Source organism: Malania oleifera, chromosome 2 (genome assembly GCF_029873635.1).
Source record: "Malania oleifera isolate guangnan ecotype guangnan chromosome 2, ASM2987363v1, whole genome shotgun sequence".
Classification (NCBI taxonomy): domain Eukaryota; kingdom Viridiplantae; phylum Streptophyta; class Magnoliopsida; order Santalales; family Ximeniaceae; genus Malania; species Malania oleifera.
The window spans coordinates 14,436,647-14,463,276 of NC_080418.1; the positions used below are offsets into that span (position 1 = coordinate 14,436,647).

At 34.7% G+C, this 26,630-nt stretch overlaps 1 protein-coding gene and 1 non-coding gene across 4 annotated transcripts; both read right to left on the bottom strand.

Moving 5' to 3' along the window:
* Positions 1-15,972: 15,972 nt before the first annotated feature.
* Positions 15,973-16,054, bottom strand: TRNAS-AGA (transfer RNA serine (anticodon AGA)). Its single transcript has one exon. It is a non-coding gene; the product is annotated as a tRNA-Ser (tRNA).
* A 4,173-nt stretch (positions 16,055-20,227) lies between these two features.
* Positions 20,228-25,218, bottom strand: LOC131149534 (actin-1). Of its 3 annotated transcripts, XM_058100072.1 has the most exons (6): positions 25,027-25,195; positions 24,655-24,720; positions 23,399-23,471; positions 22,904-23,297; positions 20,936-21,549; positions 20,228-20,490 (listed from the first exon to the last, which is right to left on the bottom strand). In XM_058100072.1, the coding sequence occupies exons 3-6, from the start codon at positions 23,456-23,458 to the stop codon at positions 20,425-20,427; spliced, it is 1,134 nt and encodes a 377-aa protein (XP_057956055.1). In that variant the 5' UTR covers positions 23,459-23,471; positions 24,655-24,720; positions 25,027-25,195; the 3' UTR covers positions 20,228-20,424. The 3 variants fall into 3 exon arrangements, with proteins under 3 accessions (XP_057956055.1, XP_057956053.1, XP_057956054.1); XM_058100070.1 differs by lacking the exon at positions 24,655-24,720 and having other exon boundaries at positions 25,027-25,218; XM_058100071.1 differs by lacking the exon at positions 24,655-24,720 and having other exon boundaries at positions 23,399-23,467.
* Positions 25,219-26,630: the final 1,412 nt, after the last annotated feature.

Consider the following 26,630-nt stretch of genomic DNA (forward strand, 5'->3'; position numbering starts at 1 on the left):
CATATCATAATACTTTCACGTAAAATAATATTCATGTCACACGTGCGCTGTATAAAATCATACTTCTTATTGTTCTAAAATCATAATTCTCTGGCATCTCATATATATACATATACATTTCAACATAACAGTAGTATTTCCCAAACATACATTTCATCCATATTATACAAATATAACATATGTTTTTCTAAAAATAAATTTACTTATAAATAATAATAATTTGCATGGAAAGTAACTTCTTTAGTTTATTCTCTTACCTAGCTACTAAGAAAGCCCCTAAAATATCTTAGCCTGACCCCTGTAAGATTTCCTGATCAATACCCTGAAACTTAAAACTCCCAGTATTAAACTTCAGTATTTTCACATGTACATAATTTCCTATAACTATCGCAAGACCAAATTTGGCTTAGAAAGTCTTACCTCAACTCAAGGATGATTTCTAACTTCGTTTCCCAAACGATCCGCTCGGGCAAACTTGTAGAGAACTTCGCCAGGGGTGTCGTGGTAGCCTCAAATCTTCGATCTGGCGACTGGCATGGCCAAAATCGAAGAGAGAAGTGAGAGAGAGACGTAGGAGAGAGAGAGAGAGAGAGAGAGAGAGAGAGAGGAGTGTTAAAAGTGAATAAAAATCAGATTTTTAGCTATTTATAGGGCCAGATTCGTCAACGAGACATGTCACCTCGTCGACGAGTCCTTTATTAAATTCATCGACGAGACCCTGTATTCATCAACAAAATTCAGATCAGCCAAAAACCTCACTCGGTATTTTCTCGGCGACGAATCCCTGTATTCATCGATAAATTTTCTTCTACACTTGTAAAAACCTCGCTCGATATTTTCTTGGCAACGAATCCCTGTATTCGTCGATAAATTTTCTTCTACACTCGTCGACGAACCCCTGTATTCGTCGACGAATCCAGGAAATCTCTTAAAATTTTTTTTTTATCCCCTAAATGCAATGTCATTGACGAAGTCTACGATCTCCTTCTGTTTTTGTTTCTATTTCTCTCCCTCTTAATATTCAAAGTCCATTTTTATTTGGGTTGTCATAGAAAGCCTCGTATCGTATGGCTCCAGTTGAGCTAAGAGAGTTAAAGGAACAGCTTCAAGAGTTGCTTGACAAGGGGTACATTAGACCTAGTGTTTCTCCTTGGGGAGCACCGGTGTTATTTGTGAAAAATAAGGATGGGTCGATGAGGATGTGCATCGACTATCGAGAACTGAATAAGGTAACGATAAAGAACAAGTATCCGCTACCCAGGATCGATGATTTGTTTGATCAACTTCAAGGCATGCAGGTCTTCTCTAAGTGACCTACGGTCGGGGTATCACCAGCTGAAGGTTAAAGCAGAGGGCATCTCGAAAACTGCATTTCGAACCCGGTACGACCATTTTGAATTTATGTTTATGCCTTTTGGTTTGACTAATGCACCTGCAGCATTTATGGATTTGATGAACAGGGTCTTCCACGAATATCTAGACCGGTTCATTGTGGTATTTATTGATGATATCCTAGTGTATTCTAGGAGTGCTGTAGAACATGAAGTTCATTTGAGGCTAGTATTGCAAATGCTTAGAGATAAGAGGTTATATGCTAAACTAAAGAAATGTGAGTTCTGGTTGGAACAAATTGTTTTTCTGGGGCACGTAGTGTCTAAAGAAGGTGTATCAGTAGACCCAAGTAAGATAGAAGCAGTAGTGGATTGGACGAGACCGAGGAATGTGCAAGAGGTCAGAAGTTTTTTAGGTCTTGCAGGTTACTACCGTCGGTTTGTTGAAGGGTTCTCCATTTTAGCAAGTCCTTTGACGAAACTAACACTAAAGAACGAGAGATATGATTGGACGAATGAGTGCAAGCTGAGTTTCCAGGAGCTGAAATGGCGACTGTCACTGCTCCAGTTCTGACTCTTCCATCCAGTGATGGTGGTTTTGTTATATACAGTGATGCTTCAAAAAAGGGTCTTGGCTATGTTCTAATGCAGCAGGGCAAAGTAGTGGCTTATGCTTCTTGTCAACTCAAGGAATACGAGAAGAATTACCTAACGCATGATTTAGAATTAGCAGTGGTAGTGTTTGCACTGAAAATTTGGAGGCACTACTTATACAGTGAAAGGTGTGAGATTTTCACCGACCATAAAAGTCTCAAATACTTTTTCACCCAGAAGGAGCTAAATATGAGACAGCGTAGGTGGCTGAAATTGATTAAAGACTACGATTGTGTTATTAGCTATCACCTAAGAAAAGCTAATGTGGTAGCTGATGCTCTGAGTCGGAAGTTAGTTGATGCGATAGTCTCACCAGTTCAGGTTTAGCATCAAATCTGCATGGATCTTGAGAGATTGAGTTTGGAGGTAGTGGAAGGAAACCATCAAGTTGTCTTTGTTAGCTTGGTGGTACAACTGACTTTGTAGGAGAGGATCCGAGTGGCACAGAAGGAGGATCCCGAGTTGGTTGAGATTACAGCAGGAATCCATAAGGGGTTAAAGCCAGATTTCAGTATCTTTGGCAATGAGATATTGAGATTTCACAACAGAGTGTGTGTACTGAATGATGCTGTGATAAAACAGGTCATTCTAGATGAGGTACATCGTTCACTTTATACTGTACATCCTGGTAGTACGAAAATGTACCAGGATTTGAGGGAATCTTTCTGGTGGTCTAATATGAAAAGAGAGATTGCATGATTTGTAGAACAGTGCCTGACATGTCAACAGATCAAAGCAGAGCATCAGAAGCCGGCAAGACCACTTCAACCACTTGACGTTCCTGAGTGGAAGTGGGAACATATCTCAATGGATTTTGTGACGGGTTTACTTGCGGCGGTGCATGGGCAAAATGTCATATGGGTTATAGTAGATCGGATGACAAAGACTGCACACTTCATTCCAATCAGAGTCAACTACTCTCTGAATAAGCTGGCAGAACTTTATGTACAGGAGGTGGCATAACTCCATGGTGTTCCTATATCTATCGTTTCAGATCGGGATCCACGTTTTACATATCGTTTCTGGAAGAGTTTGTAGGATGCCTTGGAATCGCGATTGACGTTCAATACGTCTTTTCACCCGCAGACAGTTGGACAGTCAGAGAGGACTATTCAGACGTTAGAGGATATGTTGCGAGCTTGTATACTAGATTTTGGTAATTGAATTTGCATATAACAACAGTTACCAGGCGAGCATAGAGATGGCACCTTATGAGGCTTTGTATGGTCGTCGGTCTCGATCTACGTTGTACTGGGATTAGGTAGGTGAGTGGCAGATACTAGGTCCAGAAATGGTTCAGCAGACCTCTGCAAAGGTCGCATTGATCAGGGAAAGAATTAAAGTAGCTCAGAGTCGACATAAGAGTTATGTTGATACTCGTCGGCGAGAGTTGGAATTTGAAGTAGGAGATATGGTATTCTTGAGAATCGCTCCGATGAAAGGGGTGATGAGATAGGTTTAATTGCTTATCGAGTGGCCTTACCTCCAACATTATCCAGAGTCCATGACGTATTTCACGTGTCTGTACTGAGGAAGTACATACCAGATCCATCACATGTACTAAGTTACAAATCTCTAGAGATCAGTGATACCTTATCGTATGAGGAAGTACCAGTGTAGATATTAGATCGGAAAGTATAGCAGTTACGGACTAAGGAAATACCTCTTGTGAAGGTATTATGGCGTAACCATACAGTAGAACAAGCTTCATGGAAATTAGAATCTGAGATACGCCAGAAGCACCCACAGTTACTTGATAGTACATGAATGTGTAGTAGATGATATAGGTTAGATGGTATAACCTTTGGGAGAGTTTTGTTTATGTATGTAATTTTATGATGTATCTCTTGTGTAACCATGGTATTCCTCTGCCATATGTGAGGGTATGTAATGAATTTAGGCCAAAGTCACTTTGTAGGTGATAGTTGACTCTTTTGTAAGTGAAATTATAAGAAAAGATTATGTTAGCAATTTGTAGTAAATTTTGAGGACGAAATTCTTATAAGGAGGGGAGATTGTAAAGACCCAAACCTTTTAAAACTGGATTTATCAACAAAGGATCACATTCGTCGACGAAGTCCTTCAGAGCCTTGTCAACGAGAGAATGCTAAGGGGTTTTGGGAGGTTCTCACGAAATCCTCGTCGACGAAATTCAGGGCCTCGTCAACTGTTGGCCTTACAAGGCTTAAAATCTTGTTATCTTGTTTTGATGCTAACAAACAAGTGAAATTTAATGTAATTGTGTGAGTAATGACATTTCAGGATTCATATATGTGAAAGTAAGGTCAAAGTGCCCACAAGGATCAAATATGATGGAAGCAAGGTTAAAGTGCTCACAAGGATCAAATGAAGCTTAAATGAGCCAAGACATGAATTACTTGTTGAAGAACATGAGGACATGAATAAGTTGTTGAAAGCCAAGGTATATCAAAGTCAAAAGATCCAAAGAAAGGAAAAGTAAGAAAGCTTAAAGAATATGGAAGTTTGAAGAAAAGATGGATTCAATCAAAGGACAAAGCATGAAGACGCAAGAACTTAGAATGTTAATATTTTAGAAGTCTCATGTAAGTGCTTTAATGTTTAAAATATCATTTGAAATATTTTGAAGCTCTTAGGTTAACTTCTTAGACCTAGATACTTTTTAAAATACCTGAATAATATTTTTATAAGGGCAAAAATTATTTTAAAAAGGTTAAAATCATTTTTGGAATAAAGAGCACCAAAAAGAGTTTTTTCCCAAATGCTGTCAGTTTTTATACAGCCGCATTGAGGTGAATTTTTATCTATCAATAACTCATTATGTTAAATAGTGATAAACATGAAAGTTGTAGGATTTTCTCTTAGCTTTCGTTTGACACCAAGATCACCTAATTTGGAGTTATACAGAAAAAGTTATGGCCAAAACACTGAAACAAGGTCACTGCTATCAGACATTTAAAAATTGTTCAACGGGCAAATTTTTAAAATTCGAATGTTTTAAATTATAGCCGTTTGAACCTTAAATATTCTAATAAATAGGGAAATTCTTTAAGGAAACTTTTGCAAGTTTGAAAGCCTATAAATACATGGTTTTGCAAAACAAATAAAAAAAACTAAGAATTGAAAAATCTGTTTTGAGAAGCTGAAAGTATTCTTGTTCTTCCTAAGTTCTCTTGCTCACTCATTGGAAAATTCTTTTGCTGAGAACTCTGAAGTGTTGATCCTTCTTCCTTTGAATTCCTACTATTAATCCTCTTCTAAGAAGGATATTGGTGAATTCTACACTTGAGCTTCATGCTATTTCCTATTGATATTTTACATTTAAGTATATAGTGCTGAAATTGTACTAACTTGCTTTTTGAGAGAGTATACTTGTACGTAGATTTTATCTTATGTTTCTTGTAGTTCATTGACGTTCCAAGGTGTTTGGATCGTTGGCTAAGCAAGGGGATATTGCTTAGAGAGGCAGACTCTAGCCTATGTAAGGAGTGACCGAACGAGGGAATATCGTTTGGAGAAGGCAGGCTCTAGCCTTAACTAAGGAGTGTTGTATCGGTTTTGTTCCACCCGTCAACGGAACAGGTTTAGTGAATCCTTTGGTGGTTTGCCAAAGGCGAGGACGTAGGCTGGGTATAAGCCGAACCTCGTAAAAATCTCCGTCTCACTCTCTCTTTCCCTATTCTTTAATTTCAGTTCATATACAACTGCATGGATGATTTAAATATCTAAATTATACATACTATGCATATTTGGAAATCAAGTAAACTTAAAATTCAATTTTGATTTGGGTTGCGGAAACCGAAAGGGAGTACGTTGGTTACACCATATCTTGCGGAAACCATACGAGAGTACGTTACTTGGTTAACACCCCAAAGATAAATTTACCAAGAGTTTATTTGAATTCTAAATATTTGGAAAGAGTGATTGGATTTATTTATACAGGGCTTTACTTCAGTAAGCATAAATTATAATTCATAATCATAGGGCTTATATAAACAAACAAACTATCTCAAGATCTTATATTACCAAAGTGCTGAATGCTTTATGTCTTGGTTTGGTTGTTTGTTGTTTGGCTTGTACTTGCCAAATAAATTGATTGTTTGGTTTGAAGATTGTGTTTAATTGATTGGATAAAAGAACTAAGTTCTTGATTGATTAAGGAATTAAAAAAACAAGTCAAGAATTGGTTAAGTGTTTAAAGAAGTTAAGGATTCTTAAAAGAAGTCAAAAGAAATTTTTATAATCCAATTCACCCCCCCTCTTGGGAAGCTATTCCTAATTTCATTGACGATTTGTGTGGTGGATTTGTCGATGAAGACGCCACCTCGTCGACGAATTGGACCGGGTCAAAGGCCCTATAAATATCCCATTTGAGTTGCTTAGGAGCTAAGTTTCTCCCAAAAGCTCTCTCTCTCTTTCTCTAACCTGCGAATCTCTCTCTCTCTCTAGCATTCTTCACCGTTCATCATCCGTTTCCAAAAACGGAGGGTATTGCGTGGATTAGAAGAGAAAACTCTACAAGTTTAGTGGATCGGATCATCGTTTCGGAGATTTTTGGGGTTTTCCCAAAAGTCATTGTAGGGATTTGATCTTAGTTTTGATTGGATATTTGGATAGCAGTAGAAAACATAGTAAGGTTATGTTATGTGGTTTTAGGTTTTCGGGATCCTGGGTTGTCAATTTGGACTGTGTTCGTACGAAGTTTCATTTCAAGTATAAGGTAAGGGGAATTTGATTACAACAACATTTTCTAAAAACTGAACCGCTAAAAAACTAGTTTATTTTTATATGTATATTTTAACTGCTTATTTTCTAAATTCTATCGAGTAGAAATGTCGGTTTTTACGATTTTACTGTTTTTGCTAAAAATGAAGATTTTGGCGTATGATCTCCAAATCTTACGAAAATCATTTATTTGCATTTATACTATAGTAGGAGATGCTCAAATCCTTTTACTTATTCATTTAAATGATGTTTACTTGATTTCTATCATTTAGCGAGTTTTTGGATTAAACTTGTGTGATATAGGTTGGAATGGAAATGAATGGATTTTCTATACTACTGATATAGAATATGGGAACGAAGTTCCAAATTTGTTATACTGAGAATGTGATAAACAGAGGCCGGTGATACACCGAGCTGAATCAGTAAGCAAAGAGGGGTAAACTGAGTGGAAAGGCACCGGTTTGAACCCAATGTGATTATCTGAAATTGTGAAAAATACTGGAATTGCACAGGTTACTGTTTTGTTATAAATTGTATATATGATATTAGAACCACAACTTGTAACTAAAAGAGGTTGAAAGAAACTTCAGTGAAAGGGGTTGAAAAATACTCCAGTTTGGGGGTTGAAATAAACTTCTAGGGCTAGGTATCGATGCTGGTAGTGCAACCCATACATGTATAAAATCAGTATGGGTATATTAGATGGTCGACCTGCGAGGAGTTAGTAAGCTACTGGTAAAAATAAACCAGGGGGCGGTCGGATCATAAAAGATGCTCGACTTTTGTCTGCACGAACAGGACACTGTCAGAGGCAATCAGTGCACAACCCGTGCCACAGGGTAAAATAGGCAAACTATCATACCAAGCTGGAGTTGTTCTAATAATCATATGTATGATTTAAATACTTGATGTGCTTATATGTTATAGTATTATAAACAAATGTTTCAAATGTATGAGTTTGTATGAAAACGTGCATATATGCAGTCACACACTATTATAACTCTTTCTTCCTTACTGAGAGGTGTCTCACCCTATCATACAACCTTTGTTTTCAGGTCCATCAGTACGTCGTTCCTAGTAGAAAAAGGGACTAGGGAGATTATTTTTGGTTAGCTTATGTAAGCATTTGAATCTTGTATTAAACCTAGATGAAAGTCCTTATTGGAGGGTTGTAATAATAAGATTTATTTCATGTTTGGTTTTATGTAAATTTATGGATGTATTAGTAAACTCTGGTATAAGGCTAGTAGAAATCCCAATAGATGTTTATGTTTTTCTGTGACATTTACATCATGATTATGTATGATTTATACTCGTACGTCCCTGTTTAGGGCGAGTTGTTTATGTATCTGGAACAGGTACAAGTATTTAGTATATGTGAGTGACACCTGGGTTCATATAAAGGGTCGGGTTGTTATAGGTTTCATTCGACCTAGTGTTTTGCCCTGGGCAGCTCCAGTATTATTTGTGAAAAAGAAGGACGGGTCGATGCGGATGTGCATTGATTACCGTGAGATTAACAAGGTGATTGTGAAGAATCGCTATCCTTTACCTCGTATCAATGATCTCTTTGACCGGTTACAGGGGACACGGGTCTTTTCGAAGATCGACTTGCGGTCAGGATATCATCAGGTGAGGGTCAAATCTAAGGATGTAGCGAAGACTACTTTCCGAACTAGATATGACCACTACAAATTTTTAGTCATGCCTTTTGGGTTAACGAATGCTCCGGTGGTATTCATGGATCTGATGAACGGGGTTTTCCATGAGTACTTGGACCAATTTGTGGTGGTATTCATTGACGATATTTTGGTATGCTCGAGGAGTTCGAAAGAGCATGAGGACCACTTAAGGTTAGTATTACAGACTCTAAGGGAGAAGAAGTTGTATGCTAAACTGAAGAAGTGTGAATTATGGTTGAGTCAGATTGCATTCTTAGGCCATATGGTGACTGGTGATGGTATATCAGTTGATTCTAGCAAGATTGAAGCTGTGGTCGACTGGGTGAGGCTGAAGAATATGCAGGAGGTTCGGAGTTTTCTAGGATTGGCGGGTTATTATCACCAGTTCGTGGAGGGGTTTTCTAAACTATCTGGGCATCTGACTTGATTGACCAAAAAGGGAGTGCAGTTTGAGTGGACGAGTGATTGCAAGCAGTGCTTTCACGAGTTGAAGCACCGGCTGGTTATTGCTCCAGTTTTGACCATTCCTTCCGGGAATGGTGGGTTTATGATTTATAGCGACGTGTCTCTGAAAGGTTTGGGATGTGTGTTTATGCAGTAGGGTAAGGTAGTAGCTTATGTTTCTCGGTAACTGAAGGAATATGAGAAAAATTACCCTACGCACAATTTGAAGTTGGCTGTTATTGTATATGCACTGAAGATCTGGCAACACTATCTATATAGTGTGCAGTGTGAGATCTTTACTGACCACAAAAGCCTCAGATATTTCTTCATGCAGAAGGAGTTGAATATGAGGCAGATATGGTGGCTTTAGTTGATTAAGTACTACGATTGCACAATGAGTTATCACCCGCGGAAGACTAATGTGGTAGCTGATGCATTGAGTCGGAAGTCAGGACCTGCGGTTGTATCTGCCGTTGTAATTTAGTGTCACATCAGACGAGACTTGGAGAGCTCAACTATAGAGTTAGTGCGTGGTGATCATCATGCTTTCATTGCTAGCTTGGTGGTCCAGCCGACCTTGTTTGAGCGTATAAAAGTCACACAGGCTAGTGATGCAGAGTTGGTAGAGGTTATGGAAAAGGTGCAGTAGGGACTAGCTACAGAGTTTAACATCTCTGAGGGAGGTGTGCTGAGGTTTGGGCCCAAGTTATGTGTTCCAAACGATGATGAGATCAGAAGGACGATTATGGAGGAAGCACATCGCTCTTTGTATACGGTACATCTTGGTAGTACGAAGATGTATCAGGACTTGTGCGAGACCTTGTGGTGGTCTGGTATAAAGAGGTAGATTGCTCAGTTCATGGAGTAGTGTCTAACGTGTCAGCAGGTGAAAGCTGAACATCAGAGGCCGGTAGGGCCATTATCGCCTTTGCCTATTTCAGTGTGGAAATAAGAGCATATTTCTATAGATTTTGTGACCGGATTGCCACCAGCACTTCACGAGCAGAATGTCATTTGGGTAATCGTGGATAGATTGACGAAATATGTTTATTTCATACCGATGAAGGTTGGCTATCCTCTGAGTAGGTTAGCAGATATGTATGTGCATGAGATTGTGAGAATGCATAGGGTACCAGTGTCCGTTGTGTTAGATCGAGATCCGAGGTTTACTTCTCGTTTCTAGATGAGCTTGCAGGAGGCATTGGGGACGAAGCTTACTTTTAGTACAACATTCCACCCCCAGAATGATGGACAGTCGAAGAGAACGATACAAATCTTGGAAGATATGTTGCAAGCTTGTGTGTTAGACTTTGGTGGTAGCTGGATACAATTTATGCCACTCATAGAGTTCGCGTATAACAATAGCTTCCAGGCTAGTATCGCGATGGCACCGTTTGAGGCTTTTTATGGTCGGAGCTGTCGATCTCCTTTGTATTGGGATGAGGATGATGAACGTCAGGTGTTAGGACCTGAACTTGTGCAGTAGGCTTCTAAGAAGGTGGGTTTGATTCGGGAGAGGATTAGATCAGCTCAGAGTAGGCAAAAGAGTTAGAGTTTGAGGTGGGGGGTAAGGTATTTCTGTGTATCACTTCGATGAAAGGGGTGATGAAATTTGAGAGGAAGGGCAAGCTGAGCCCGAGGTATATCGGACCATTCAAGGTACTTGAGCGAGTGGGTCTGGTAGCCTACAGGATTGCACTACCCCCAACACTCTCGAGGGTCCATGATGTGTTCCACGTATCCATGTTGAGAAGGTACGTGCTGGATCCATCACATGTTATTAGTTATGATGAGTTGGAAATGGGAGATACTTTAGCGTATGGGGAGATACCTGTTCAGGTTCTGGACCGTAAAGTTCAGAAGCTTCATACTAAAAAGATACCGTTAGTGAAGGTATTGTGGCGGAACCACGAGATTGAGGAAGCTTTTTAGGAACTGAAAACGAAAATATGTTGGAAGTATCCACGATTGTTTTGAGTACTTGTATGTTATCCTACTTTGGGTTGGGATAGGTGGTTAGTTGTCGGGAGTGTGTGTATTGTGAACTCCTAAGACGGTTGTATATGAACCACGGTATTCCTCTGCCATAAGTGAGGGCATGTATGTGTATGTGTATGATGGGGCTACGCTGTAGTAGTCGCCAGTTTCTTTCTAGAGTTGTGTATATGTGTTTGATTGTATGAATGAGTTTGCAAACGAGAGATGGCAAATTTTGAGAACGAAATTTTTGTAAGGAGGGGAGATTGTAAGAACCCGAACTGTGATATATGGGTTTAAAAAAATAATAATAAAAGAGGGGAAAATTGGGAATTTAGTAGGATTCGTCGACGAAGCTAGAGTTCGTCGACGAAGTCCATGTAAGTCTCGTCGACGAAGTTCAGAGGCTCGTCGACGAGGAGAAGATGAGAGATTTCTGGAAACGAGTGATATCAGGATTTGTTGACGAATCCATCATCTCGTCGACGAGCTGTCTATATGACCTCGTCAACGAGGACACCATTTCGTCGATGAGGACGCCCGAGTCAAGGGCTATAAATATCAATTCTCTTTACTTCTCAACTAAGAAAATTAAATCCTATCTCTCTCTCTCTCTAGAACTCTCTCTACTCTCTATCTCTCTAGATTTCTTCACCGTTCGTTATGAGAATCGTAAATCTGAAGTTACCACGAGGATCATGGAAGGATTCTCTACAAGTTCTACAGATCGGAATCCCGTTTCAGAGATTTTCGGGTTTTGGTGTAAAATTGAGGTAAGACTCGGTTTTCAATTTTGATCTGGTAGTTTAGTAGAGAATATTGTTGTGAGTATCTTCTGTATTGTTGATTGTAGGTTTTGGAACTCGGTTCGCTATTTAGGGACCTTAGAGTTCGAGATTTGCTATTCGGGAAAAAGGTAAGGGGAATTGTGTTTATATCGGTTATTTTTGAAATCGGACTTGGTAGAACTGTGGTTCACGGTCCTGTGTGTCTTTTGGTTACTCATTTAAGGGGATCTAACGGGGAAAACTATGAGTTTTTCATGATTATAGTTTTGGAAAAAAGGGGGCGAAGGGCTGCATCCCTGGTTTCGTTGAAAACCGAGCGTATATGTTGATTTATACTGTGTTATGGGGATAACCATGTCTTGACTTGTTTAAACTGTATGTATTTGGAAAACCATGATTTTAGATTACCAAATGGGTGTGATTTGTTTGGTTATATGAGCATGCATGTGTGTGTGATTGGTTAAATGGCTAGTAGGAACGAGGTTCCAAATTAGTTCCAAGTACTGAAAGTGTCCGGCTCTATATATGAGGGCGTGTTTTTATCGCCTACCACGTAGGTAAAAGTGTCCGGCTCTATATCCGAGGGTGTGAGCTTATCCCAGCTGATCACCGAAGGGTGTGGATCCACTAGTTTAGCGCCGGTACGATGCCATGGAGTCGGGGCATGTGCTGGTGGCGCCGTGTTATGCAGGTTGGTTACGAGTCAACGCCGTATGTCGAGGGCCGGCTTCGGGTCGAGGGGTGTGACGACACCGGGTAGATTATGGGCATGCGTATGCGTGTATGCACTGTGTAAAATAGTCTTGGACTGCATTTTACTGCGTGTATGTTGTATCATGATAACACTCAAATGTCACACACCTATATAACCTGTATTCTTTCATACTGAGAGGCGTCTCACCCCTACTGTACGTATATTTTTATAGGTCCTTCGAGTAACCGGAGCTAGCGTCCTGGTGTAGGGAGCGTAGTGGCCGGTGTACTGTGGTTAGCACTTTGGTAAGTGCTAGGACTGTGTTTTGGTGGGTTGCCATTTTGAGATGTATTAGGCACCCGTTTGTACGTTTGTGATAAAGCCTTGTTTCTGCTCTTGTATAGACTCTGGTATGGTACTGCATATGTATATAGTAAGACCTTATTCCGCTGCATATATTCTGTTATGTTTGGATGTGTATATGGTGCCTAGGAACCCCACGGGATGGAACTCTCTTCCATTGTCCTGTATCTTTGGATGTTTTGTATGGTACAAGGACTGATTGATTTACATTTTCACCCCTGGGTCCCATTTCTGGGTTCGGGGCGTGACACACTCACCCACTCTTTTTGATTTCATTTTTTAGAGATATTCGTTGTGATCGTATCATAATGTTAAGTAAGAGGTAAGTAAATTTGATTATGTTAGATTTTTATTTGAAATTTATACCCGAATTTATTTGTAAGTAAATTTGATTATGTTAGTTATTTTCATAAAATTCTCTCAAATTTATTTTTACGTATATTTAAGAATACCAGTTTTATCTTTAATATACTTGCATTTATTTTTGAGTTAAGAAATGTTCTAAACCTCTCGGGTATTTTATAACATTAATTTCTATTCAAGAAAATATTTTTAACACAAAAATTGTGTGGCCTGAGTTTATTTTTATGTAACATATTTCATTAAAATATGAGTAAAGATGACATGAGTTAATTTTTACATAACGTATTTCACGAAAATATGAGTAAAAATGAGATTTTAATGATATTATTTAAATTGTATAAATTATATAATAAAATGTTTTCAAAACCCCTTATGCCTCAGACAATATAAAAAATTATGAATGAATCAGAGTACACTCATACTGTTTACAGAGTGTTTTATATGGTAGTAGATTTCTCTTGAGTACACATCTGGGTCGGACCAGGGTTTAAAATAGGGAAAATCTCACTTAATGATTATATACGTTGATTTAGTTTGGCCGGCCAACCAGTTAAGTCCATTTTTCGGATTGCACAACTCAGTCATGGGAGTAAACATGACTTATAGCTAACAGAAACATGATTTATGACTAACAGACCTAAGGGTGATTTTTACAATATATGTATGTGTGTGTGTATGTCTATATATATATATATATATATATATATATATATATATATATATATATTTAATTATATGTATTGAGTTATTGATAATTTGAAGGAAAAATATATGTTTATGTGAACATGACCATTTTTGTGCCTAAATGATTATTTAAAGGAAACGTGTAAGGAAAAATTTAATTTAACAATTATAATATATGGTTATAAATTTTATTGTTGTAGTTGATGGTAAAAATTTTATGTAGAAATTTTTAAATTCACATTTATTTTAAAAATAATTTTGAAGTTATAATATTAAATATTATTTTACGGAAATATAATATTATGAAAGCTCATATTGACCACACACTAATAATAATTTTATTTACTTATTGAGCGTCATCTCACCTCAATCGTTATTTTACATTTCAAATGATTTTGAAAAGTATACTAGAAATCTGGCGTAACAAGTGCATGAGCGAGAATAGGAAGAGTAGAGTAAAATAAAAATTTTGTATAATACAATTTAGAATATGTTTGTGTATTTTAAAATTTTAAAAAAATTCATTTTAATAGTTGAGACTTATATTTGTAATAAAGCTAATTACTACTCTAATAATAAAAATAATTTATATTTATGTGTGTCCAGTAAAAAAATTTATATGTAAGAAGTAAGAACCCACTTGGATTTGAGTCCTTACATTGTCAACTGTGTTTGAACTTTTACATTCAAATGGACTTATAAAAAGACTCATGTGACTATGCCCTTTGAATATTTTTAGCCAATTCTTTTGAAATTCAACATTGATTTGCTGTATTGTCTGACTTAGTTGTTGATGTTCATAATTACAATATACACGATTATTGACGTTTTAATGATATGTCTTTTATAGATAATACTTGCTGCTGCGAAAAAAACCAAACCATTTTCATAAATCATCCTTAGATCACAACCACTTGAAAAGAATCAAACGAGAATAATTTGAAAGAATCAGGGCGTACTTCGAAAGATCACTCTGATGCCTAAGTTAGGGAATGAGAGTGATCCCCCGGAATACACTCCAAGTCATTCAAACCATTATTATTTTATTCCTTTTAGGTGATCACAATCGAAGAACGATTTAACAAAAGTTGTACAATTTTTGGCAGCAACATTACTTATTTGAATACTAAAATATCTATATTTAACTCATACGTTTGAAGAAAGAAGTTCGTTTAAATTCTTGTAAATTTTTTTTGTTATTTTGTGAAAAGTATAGACATTGACAAAATGATTGTTCTTTTATTGTTGTAAGGTGATTAAAATGTTTCAAATTAATAAAATGGACCTGGGTCTTTTGTTGAGGGTAAATAAGGGTGGGTGATTTTGTAATATTTTGAAAGAATCTTGTGGAATTAAATAATTAGATAAGAAAATTAAACTCTTATCTTGTAAAATAGTTAGAACTTTGAATCACTAGCTTTTAGAAGTTTTTTATTTAAGAAAAAATATTTACCAAAATTGTTTCACCCAACTTTTATTTTTTAAAGGAAAAGTTCATAAAAGAAAAAAAAAAAGTTCATCATTTGCACCCAACTTTTTCTTCTTTCACCGTTCGAAAGTTGAAAATATCATAAAAAATGGAAGCAAAATACAAAAGAATTCCCTTTTTTTTTTAATTTCATGTTAAGTTATTAAAATAAAAATAAAATGTATTAGCAAGTCAATAAACAGGAAATTAATTTTATACTTGATTAATTTTGCTTCCTTTTTATTTTAATTTTATGAAAATAAAAGTTTATGATCAACAACATTGAGAGAGAGAGAGAGAGAGAGAGAGAGAGAGAGAGAGAGAGAGAGAGAGAGAGAGAGAGAATAATCCAACTCAATAAAAAAATCAATTTTCTACATTTTTTTTTTCTTTTTTGTCAAATAAATCTGTAGCCTAAAACTTTTGATCACCATTTAAACCAAGCCTTTACTTCTGTCATTCTCCTTTTATTGACAAAATTAGAGAAAACAAATAAAAAAATATTTTTTTTTTCACGTTTAGTTAGTAACAAAAATAAAAAAGAATATATATATATAAGTCAATAAATAAAAAAATTGATTTACAAGTTATTAATCTTTAATTTCTTTTAATTTTAATTGTGTTAAAATAAATTTTTTATTATCAATACTATTAGCTGAAATGAGAAAAAAATATAATAAAAATTAAATTCCTACTTTGTATTTTTACTCAAAAAAGGTTTAAATTCAAAGCTTTTGAAAAGAAATTATTTAAAAAAGGGAGGGCATATTCAATTTTAAACACATCACGGAGCTCGGTGAAAAAACCAAGGAGCAGAAAGCGTGGGCGGCAGGATTCGAACCTGCGCGGGCAGAGCCCACATGATTTCTAGTCATGCCCGATAACCACTCCGGCACGCCCACTTTGATATTTACGTCGGAAGAAAGTTTTATATAATGGTATATATTGCCCCACCAGCACCTTCATCATTTCAATCGTTCATTACGAACTTAATGGTCCAACAACAAAGATGATGTTGGACATTTCATTCATGAGAATTGTTTTATATTAAAAAATTAAGTGAAATTTGAAATAAACAATAGACATAATAGTTTAAGTTTTTGGGTCAATTTAATCCCATATCATCTATATTTGCCAAGATTGTTGATATCTTGATAAGATATATTTATAACCTCTAATTACGATTAGAGAAGACTTTATGTACCCATTATTTGATTGATAGTTTCAATTAGATTAAGTCCCGTGATTTTTCTTTCTCACACTGAAAAAGTTTTTCACGTAAAAAATTACTTGTATTCTTGTGGTATGGTGTGATTGATTATTATTTTTATTTTCAGCACGTATAAAAGTAGAAATACACTATATTTGTTTGCAGGAGAATAATTATTTCGCTGTAGTTATTTGTTGATATCTCTCCCAATAATAAAGTCATTTTGAAAAACAAATAAAAATTTAAAGTTAGGTAAATATTAAAATGGAAATGTTATTCTCACATATTCCAACATAAAAATATTTAGGGACACGTACTCAAGATAAGAGATATATTTAAAGTTAAAGTTATATAGATAACAAATGTTGAAAAAAAAACAAGATTCTTTCCTTAAAATAATACTAACGAAACTTAAAAAATTCGGCTCTACCATTAGAGACTTGATCATGCCGATAACGTGTTGTAAATGAAATAAAGAGAGAAATATAAAAAAAATTAAAGTAAAGAAATTTAAGAATAATAGAAATTCAGTCGCCTAGTTCTCCAATAATTAGATATTACTAATTATCTTTATATTTATTTTGGTTGTAAAACATGTCCTTATGTAGGCAAAAATTATATTGACATCCCAAAAATTAATTTCATAATGAACCATTATGTGAGCATATAAAAAATTATAACTTATTTTCAAGATAATTATCTACATTTATAATATACACTTTTTATAATAAATATAATTAATTTTAAGGTCATTTTAAACATTATTCTTTTTTAAAAAAAATATGACGTTGAATTTAATATTGCTTGTGGAGGGGCCATAGGCATACACCTGGCAAGTGCAATGCACCTACCAAGAAAATAATACTTGAAAGCCGGTTGTATGACGCTTCATCAAAAAGCTTGGAATTTTGACAACTGACATGACAAGAAGATCCGACTTTTATTAAGAAAGAAGGGTCTGCGGGTCAAATCACACTCCAAATTTGACGTCAATCAAATCCACTCACATTTAATTAATGCAGTTTGAACTTTCAACTTAATTTTAAAGAGTTGACGCTGTTGGTAGGGGTGCCTGATTGGTTGGTTGGCCTAAGTTGATCAATTAATTGAATAAATCGAATTTTTTCGAGCTAAGCACTTTATCTGAATCATTCCGAACCGAATTATCGCGTAATTTAATTAAACAAATTTAATCGAATAAAATTTAAACTAATTATAGAAAAAAAATTTGAATGTATAATTTGTGAGTCGAAATGGGAATGACTGAATGGGAAAGGAATTTGAGAATGGCCGAATGGAATATTGCAAGTTTGGAACCTTAGCCTAAAAACATATATTTTAATAATTTATATTTAATAATTAATTAATTAAAATTTGGGTAATTTGGTTAATCGAATTATATTTTTTTCATAACCGAACTGAAAACTAAATACCTAAATTTACTTCATCCTAAAATTGAACCGAACCTGAACTACAAATTAGCCAAACCGAACCGACCAAATTCAATTAGTTAACTCATTTAAAATCCCCCTAGTTGTTAGTTGATTTTTTTTTTTTAATTTTAAAGATAACTTTTTCATGTTACTTGATACTAAATATATATCGTTAAGAAGACGTCAGGATTTGAAATCAGTCGTAAGTTATAATCATAAATTTTTAAAAAAAATTAAAAATTTTTTTAAAAATAAAAATAGAAAAAATTCTACTTTTTTATATTTGATTATCAGAAATAAAAAGAAAATGATATATATATATATATATATATATATATCAATTGAGCAAAAGATTCACCCTACCATCATTAATATTTTTTTTTTTTAAAAAATCATCGAATCATTTTTCATTTTTAATAGTATTTGATATAAAAGAATACAATGAAAATGAATTTTATTCCTTCTTATTTTCTTCTCTTAAATTTTATTTTTCATTATATTTTATTTCTATTCAAATTCTATTAAAAATAAAAAAAAATTATAATAATCTAGATTAAGAAAAATCAAATATAAATGAATGTCAAATCAATTTTTATTCATTGATTTGATATAGTATCTATTTTCTTTATTACTTTTCTTAGTAACTAATTATGAAAAAGTAAAATTGGTCATATTTTTCTTTCCTTCTCTAATATTTAGCAAGTTCCAATGTCCCGGAACTATTTAAATCAATAATTTTATAGGAAAAAAAGGAAAGGAAAAATAAGAAAAAAAAAATTCATTTTCCTTTATATTTTTTACTTAGATAAAAATGTGTTCTAATATGCAAATAAATAAATAAATATTAATGATGTATAAAATCAAAAATTTGGTTAACAATTTCATTTTTTTTCCTCACTAGTGAATTTATTCAAATTTATTTTCTTTCTCTAATATTTCAAAGTTTCAAATTTGTAAGAGAAAATAATATAGGCTAAATCAAATAAACCTTTAAGGTCCGGTTTGGGACTTAAAAAATATAAGGTTAAGGAAAGGAAAAACATAGGAATCTAATTTTCCATGTGAAAATAAATATAAAATCAATGGTCAAAATTTCAATTTGTACACTATCAATATCTAATTTTTTCTTAATTTTGAATCATTATTAGATTAATGTTTTATTTTTAATAGTATTTGATATAGAGAGAAAATATAATGAAAAATGAGTTTGTTCTCATATATATATATATATATATATATATATATATATATATATATATATATATATATTTTCCTTTTTCCCATTAAAACTCTTGATCCAAACAGACCCTTATATATATATATATATATATATATATATATATATATATATATATATATAAAATATGAAGTATATGACTAAATCACATTATTTTTTTTTGTCAAGTTGAAATGGAATTAAATAGTTGTTCAACTGTGGATTCCTCAGACATGAACTCCAATACATGAGATTCACATGCACTTCCATCTGCGTGAAATCCAGATTTCTTAACTTCTTACTTCATTCTATTTATTATTTTTTTTTTGGGGTAACCTTCTAAGTCAAATGTCAATTGAATCAACATGAAAAACGAAGTGACTTTCCCCAGGAACCCAGTAAATATGTAACACATCCCAACCAACCCAAAAAACAAAAAGACAGGCATATGAAATTACAAAGTCCAAGCTTGATCAAAGATGTCCCAAGTGTAGGTAGCAACCGGGTAGATTAAATATGTGATTGGTTTGAATGAGATATAATATATTATTATATTAAAATTTATTTAAGTAAATGGTTCAAATCGTAACCTTAAATTTATGCTTCACGGTATGAGATTAAAAAAGAATAGTTTAAAACTGTTTGATCATTTAGAACACAGAGTTAGTCTTTGAGATAGAGAAGATTTAATATTTTTTAAATTAACTGAGGAAAATGTTTTTGCAAAGAGGAGAAAAAATATTTATGTAGTCAGACCCTACCTACAAATACTAATTGAATTTAAATTTATATAAATTTGCACAAAATATAAAATCCATCCAAACCCAAACTTTTGAGAGTATGAAATTTATACCTCAAATTTAATGTCTGCAAATCCACACAAATCAAAATCTAAACTCTGCAATCTAAGTTGCTAAACATTATATAAACTTGAGTTTAAAAATGTAAAATGTTTGATTGCAGGCCTCTGATTCAGAGTTATATTAATTTGTACAAAACTTAATACAATAAATATTAAATTAAATTTTACTCCAATCCACCCAAATTCAAATTCAAATCCAAACTCCCCATCATGGATCAGATTTAAGAGCCTCAACAAAATCAGGATATCCAAATTTTCATGAGGGGGAAAGGGCTAGAGGTAGTAATGAATTGCAGATATACCTTTAGAAGGGCTAGCAATGAACTAGGTAAGAAGGTTCAGTTGGACAAATAATAAAGGGAAAAAAATAATAATTAAAGAATTGGATTATCTGGATCTCCTCAACCAGTTAATTGCATCATTGTTCCAACAACAATATATGACAGCAAAAGTACATAGAAAACAAAAGGTAAAAGTAGAGGATTATTGCAAGCCGCAATTTCTTAGCCGAAAAAACACTACTCTTTTTCCCATCTCTCCAACCAACAGACTTAAAAGCATTTCCGGTGCACAATAGACGGGCCTGATTCATCATACTCTGCCTTTGCAATCCACATCTGCATTAAACATAAGACACTAGTCATAATCTACTCCGACACACCTTGTCGAAATGTCACCATGTGAGATGAGCAAATTCGGAGTAACATAATATATTTAAAGCAGTCAGCAAATCAAGCTGGTATTCGCAATGCCTAGATCAATATGTAATTGCAGGTTGTTGAGATCGAGAATATTTGCATAGTCAGTCTATTTTTCCAAATAAAGGATTCCCAAAACCATTTTTTTCCACTAAAAATGGTGGTTTCCACCTCTACTAAAGAAAAAGTGTGAATCTCTAATGAATTAAAAATTGATTTCCCTGTGCAGCGGCCAGCAAGTGTGAGAATAAAGTGAGTTCTAGGATCCTAATTACATCAAATACACCTTACGTATAAACATAATTATTGGGCATCGTCGTAAGAATCATTGTCACCATCGTAGTGTAATGCAAAAGGAACATACCTGCTGAAATGTGCTGAGGGATGCCAAGATTGAGCCTCCAATCCAGACACTATACTTTCTCTCAGGTGGAGCAACCACCTTTATTTTCATGCTGCTTGGGGCCAATGCAGTGATTTCCTTGCTCATTCTGTCAGCAATGCCAGGGAACATGGTGGATCCACCGCTAAGGACAATGTTTCCATACAAATCCTTCCTAATATCCACATCACACTTCATGATGGAGTTGTATGTGGTTTCATGAATGCCAGAAGCCTCCATTCCAATCATGGATGGCTGGAAAAGGACTTCTGGGCAGCGGAAACGCTCGGCCCCAATTGTAATCACCTGCCCATCAGGCAACTCGTAGGTTTTCTCAACAGAAGAACTAGTCTTGGCAGTCTCCAGCTCTTGCTCATAGTCAAGAGCAATGTATGCCAGCTTCTCCTTCATGTCCCTCACAATTTCACGCTCAGCAGTGGTGGTGAAAGAGTAGCCACGCTCAGTCAGGATTTTCATGAGAGCATCTGTGAGGTCACGACCTGCTAAGTCGAGACGTAGAATAGCATGAGGCAGGGCATACCCCTCGTAAATTGGTACAGTGTGGCTCACACCATCTCCAGAGTCGAGCACAATGCCTGCACAAAAAACAAAAGCACCAATAGGTACACCTTACACACGCATTCACCATGCCAAATCTTGATTAAAAGGAAGCTGAAGTACAAAGCACTCTTATCACGTAAAGAGCCTACACAGGTGCTGATAGATCAATTGCCCAAAGAAAATTCAAACAAGAATATTTCATTCTTTGGCATAAAATTACATCAAAACAAAAATCAACAAAGGCAGGAGAGTTCCTAACCACTAAATTTAGTTTTAAACATTTTCTGTCTTCATAAGGTTATTATATTAGATACTGCTTGGACGTGTGACGGGGGTCTGTAAGGAGCCTTTTCTACTTCTGACATTAGCAGCAAGCAGCCATCTCCGTTTACCTACTCCTGTCCTTTTAAAAAAATAATAAAAAATGCTAGTCCTCTGTATAATAGATTCTTCTCTGTTAAGGCTTCTAGCATGGGCTGCAATCTCCCATCTCCTTAGTTGTTTATAAATTTTATGGTTCTAAAGAGCCAGGGTTATTACAATCGGGATCCCATGTAGGATCACTAGGATGGTTTGCAGGATCAGATCGAGGATAGCAAGATTCTACTAAATACATAAAAGTACCAAACCATCATTTGTCTAAGCAAACAAAATTGAAACTACCAAGTCGTTTCTATCTTAAATGTCAGCATACAAGCTACCATTTGTCTCAGTAGTATCACTACGACCATCATCAATGACTTAAGAAAGGCCATCATTAAAATCATCACTATTATTGCTAAATGCATCATCAATGTATTATTTATTTATCTTCATTCTTAATGTTTAAATTTTGCACCACTTAATGATCAGCTAGGAACTAAAAAATATATATTTTTGAGTCATAATTTAGTTAATATAAAACAAATCAAATCACTTTCTAAGTTGTCCATTCCATGTATAAGTTATAAAACCGACGCCTATATGAAAAGTATTTTACTAAAAGTTTTAAAAATACGAAAAAGAACACGATCTTACTGATCCCACCAACCCTACTGCAGCCCTACCAATTTGCAATGCTATACAGGATGAGGATTATTTTAATAAAGTAGGGTCATAGAATCTCCGGATCACAATTTCATGTAAATAGTAGCCATGAACATCATAATGTAGCGGTTTTTTGGACTTCCAATACCTTACCTTATCACTGAATCAGTGTGCAGAAAATTGACAGTCATAGCGGCCATTAAAAATGGCTATTGTTACAGATTTTCAATGTCATAAACCATTGTCAAAAAAGGTGGGGGATGAAATCTAATCACCATGGCAAACCATTCATCCCACCATGGCCAAGCATAAATTTAATTTCAACTTGATAACATGAGAAAGTAAATTGGTTAAACTGCTTACCAGTTGTTCGGCCACTTGCATAAAGAGAGAGAACAGCCTGGATGGCAACATACATGGCAGGAGTATTGAAGGTCTCAAACATGATTTGGGTCATTTTTTCACGGTTAGCCTTTGGGTTGAGAGGCGCTTCAGTGAGCAAAACTGGGTGTTCTTCTGGGGCCACACGAAGTTCATTGTAGAAGGTGTGATGCCAGATCTTCTCCATGTCATCCCAGTTGCTCACAATACCATGCTCAATTGGGTACTTTAGAGTTAATATACCACGTTTGGACTGAGCCTCATCCCCAACATATGCATCTTTCTGCCCCATACCAACCATCACACCAGTGTGGCGTGGACGACCAACAATGCTAGGGAAGACAGCCCTTGGAGCATCATCTCCCGCAAATCCTGCCTTTTAGTTGAAAAATAGCCAGAAAATAAAATGAGATTAATGAAGAACTCCAATGACATTATGCATACTTTTACAAATTATTCACAGAATCCAATTAATACCTTAACCATTCCAGTTCCATTATCACAGACAAGTGGCTGAATATCCTCAGCATCTGCCATTTTCTATCACTGGCTGGAGAAAGTAAAATCAGCTTCAACTTAGAACAATAAAATAAATAAGCATAAAAAATAACTGATTGAAATTAATTTCCTATCTATTCTAAAGTGCAGCTCTTAACCTAGTCAACAACTCCTCCTCCTATTATTATTATTATTACTACTACTACTACTATTATTATTATTATTATTAATTGTTGTTGTCATTCTTGTTGCTGTTGTGACACGACAGAGTTTCGGATCCTATGGCACTCAAAAAATTTAGGAGGATCCGAGGATAATGGGCTCCTGACCCCTATACCCATCTCTACTAAAGTACGTAAGTTTGATTTCAATTGGAAACCACAACCCCAAAACTCTAATCCTAGCAAATTTCTCATATTGATACTAACTAATAGGAACTAAACTATTAGGAACTTTCCATAAGATTCCATAACCTTCATAAAATGATGATGATGAAAATGATTCAAAATTCCAAATCAAGCAGAAATCTTTATAGTATACAGACAGGGCAACCAATTCTCTTAAAATTGAAATATTAAGGAACTCTCCATTAGAAAATGCCAGTGTTAACAACCTTGTAATAATGCATATAGGCATACTTCTAGAGATGAAATAGAAAACAATATCCAGGCATAAAGACAAGAACCATCCAAAAATTCTATAACAAACATTCTATCCCGTAAATTTAATGACAAAATGACTGAACTAGAAACTCAAATCGTCAAAATTGTTTGGTTTTAAACTCCATGTAGTTCATTGCAACATTGACAAGGCTGCTTGGTTGACAGCACTCCGTTGCAAACACCATGTTTACAATCTGTTAGATACATAAAACCAAATTGGAAAAACAAAAGAATTGAAAAAATATCCGTGAGACTGAGGGTAAGTTGGACTAACATAGGTTTTCCATACTTGCATTGGATATCACAATTGTCCGGTTCAGAAAGCAGTCCAGACTCTCCAGATTCATTAATTCCATTCTACATGCTAATAAACCTTCCACTTAATCAATCGGAAATTTAATATCTAAATAAATCGATAACAAGTAAAATCAAACCCCATCAGGTGTCTTGCGATTCATAAAAAGTAATCGCTAAAACGCAGAATCCCCATATATCGATCACAATGAGACAGTGCGATCAATTCAAGACCAACAGTCAGTTAAACGAAGATCCAGGTCGTTTACAGAAATGTACCTACGAGCCAATGCGGATCATCCACACCAACAACGACCACAAAGATTTAGAAAGATCCGCGAACCACTATTAATCAAATCACACATCACAACATCCATACGAAATCAACATTTCGAGAACCAAAACTCACCGCGTCGCGTTTCACGCAGGAATAAATTCAGATCGGTAATGTTATAACATTCAACAGCTCATTTAAACAATCGGAAAAGAAATCAAAGCAACTAAATCAGACCTTTTGGCAGCTCGGAAACGGCAACGAAAAAAAATTAGAAAAAAAAAGGGGAAGATTACACCGTTCTCTTTCCTACGGTTTCTCGGCAACCAAACTGAGAAATTTGGAGAAAAAATTGATGAATGGAGGAGAAAAGTTACCTCAAAACCCTAAGATTTGGCGTGGAAGAGAGAGTCTCGCGAACACGAGGCTCCGATCTCAGCTGCCCGCCCTTGGGTTCAAAACGAAACAAGATGAAATCACAGAGAACTGAAATTCCCAACCCAATTGAAAATGAAATTGCGTTTTTAAATTGGAGGTCCCATGGTCAAGAACGCAATCTTGGCCATCCACTCATTTGTCTTGATTAAAGGCGATGGTGACGCGTGTTCGGTGCTGGGCATTTGTCTGTTCTGTCTGTGGAAGTACAAATATACCCCTTCACTTTCTTAAATATCCATCCCCCATGCAGCTATCTGGTGGGGTTGACTGGTTCATTCTAAGCCGTCAAAAGCTAAATTTTGTTGATCAAAAAAAGGTAAAACATGTTTATTATTATTTTTATTTCTTTGGGGTTGAATATTCATTTTTTATATTTGATTATTAAAAACACTAAAAAGAATATAAATTTATAATAAATTAATAAACACGAACTTTTGTGTTTTTAGATTTTGAGTTTTGACTCTTGTTAATTTTAATTTTATTATAACAAATATTTATTTTTATTAATACTTGATATGTAAAATAAATATGATAGAAAATAAGTTCTTTTTTTGCTTTTTATTTTTCGTACTAAAACGAAACTTTAAATTTGAAGGGAGCCACCATTTCATGTTTGAGTCCACATAAATGAAAAACATGTTTTGATATAACACTTAATAATGCCAGTCTTGCATTATTTTAAAGGTCTAAATATTAATATAATGTCCTATAATTAATAGTTTGTAGATTATACGCGGAAGAATTAATACTCATATACTTCTGTAAGAAAAGTATCACATATATTTTTCACAAATTATGAAAAACTACTAAAGACGCGAATTATGAATAGGATATCATTAATTTTTAATATAAAAAAATTATTTGAAAACTTAAAGTTAATTATGTGTTTATCCTTAAATATGAAATTTTTTTTTTGTTATTAAATTGCTAAATGTAAATAATTGCATCAACTGAATAATCATCATTTGACTATTTTGTCAATTATGTTAATTAGTAAAGAAGTTTACATTTTTTTCAATTTAAAAGAGTTAATCCCTAAACAATTAATTAAAAAATAATCATTACATTATTTCCCCAACATATTCCTCTCTCACAACGTAATCTTCATTTCTCATTGCTTATTTCAATTTTAATATAAAGAGAAAACATATATAGTGTAAAATATTAAAAACCCCTTATATTAAAAATAGTTGCACAATAAACCCTCAATTTAAAACAATTATTGTGTAACCATTTTTATTTATTCAAAGGAGTTATATCGTTAATAGTAGTTGGCAAAAAACTATCATAACTTTCGAAGTTGAAAGTAGACCAATTAAAATAAAATTATTAATTAAATTAATCAAGAAAATATTATTAAAATTAATTAACTCTTATTATCTAGAATCATGCACCTATTTGCAGTTTTACCAAACACATTAAGTTCAAGTTACGCGTGCACTCTGCATAGCTGTATTTTTTAGTTTCCTTGAATGAGTTTATGGAGATGGATAATTTGTAGCTATTGACTAAGACTGTTGAAGTATATGACTCATATCGAGTG

Bases quoted from the DNA above. Each gene is read 5' to 3' on its own strand.
- LOC131149534 (XM_058100070.1), bottom strand. From the start codon at position 23,458: ATGGCAGATGCTGAGGATATTCAGCCACTTGTCTGTGATAATGGAACT. The intron at 23,298-23,398 runs GTATTAATTGGA...TTCAACTAAAAG, and splicing joins ATGGAACTGGAATGGTTAAG to GCAGGATTTGCGGGAGATGA. The intron at 21,550-22,903 runs GTAAGCAGTTTA...TTTTTTGTGCAG, and splicing joins TGCAAGTGGCCGAACAACTG to GCATTGTGCTCGACTCTGGA.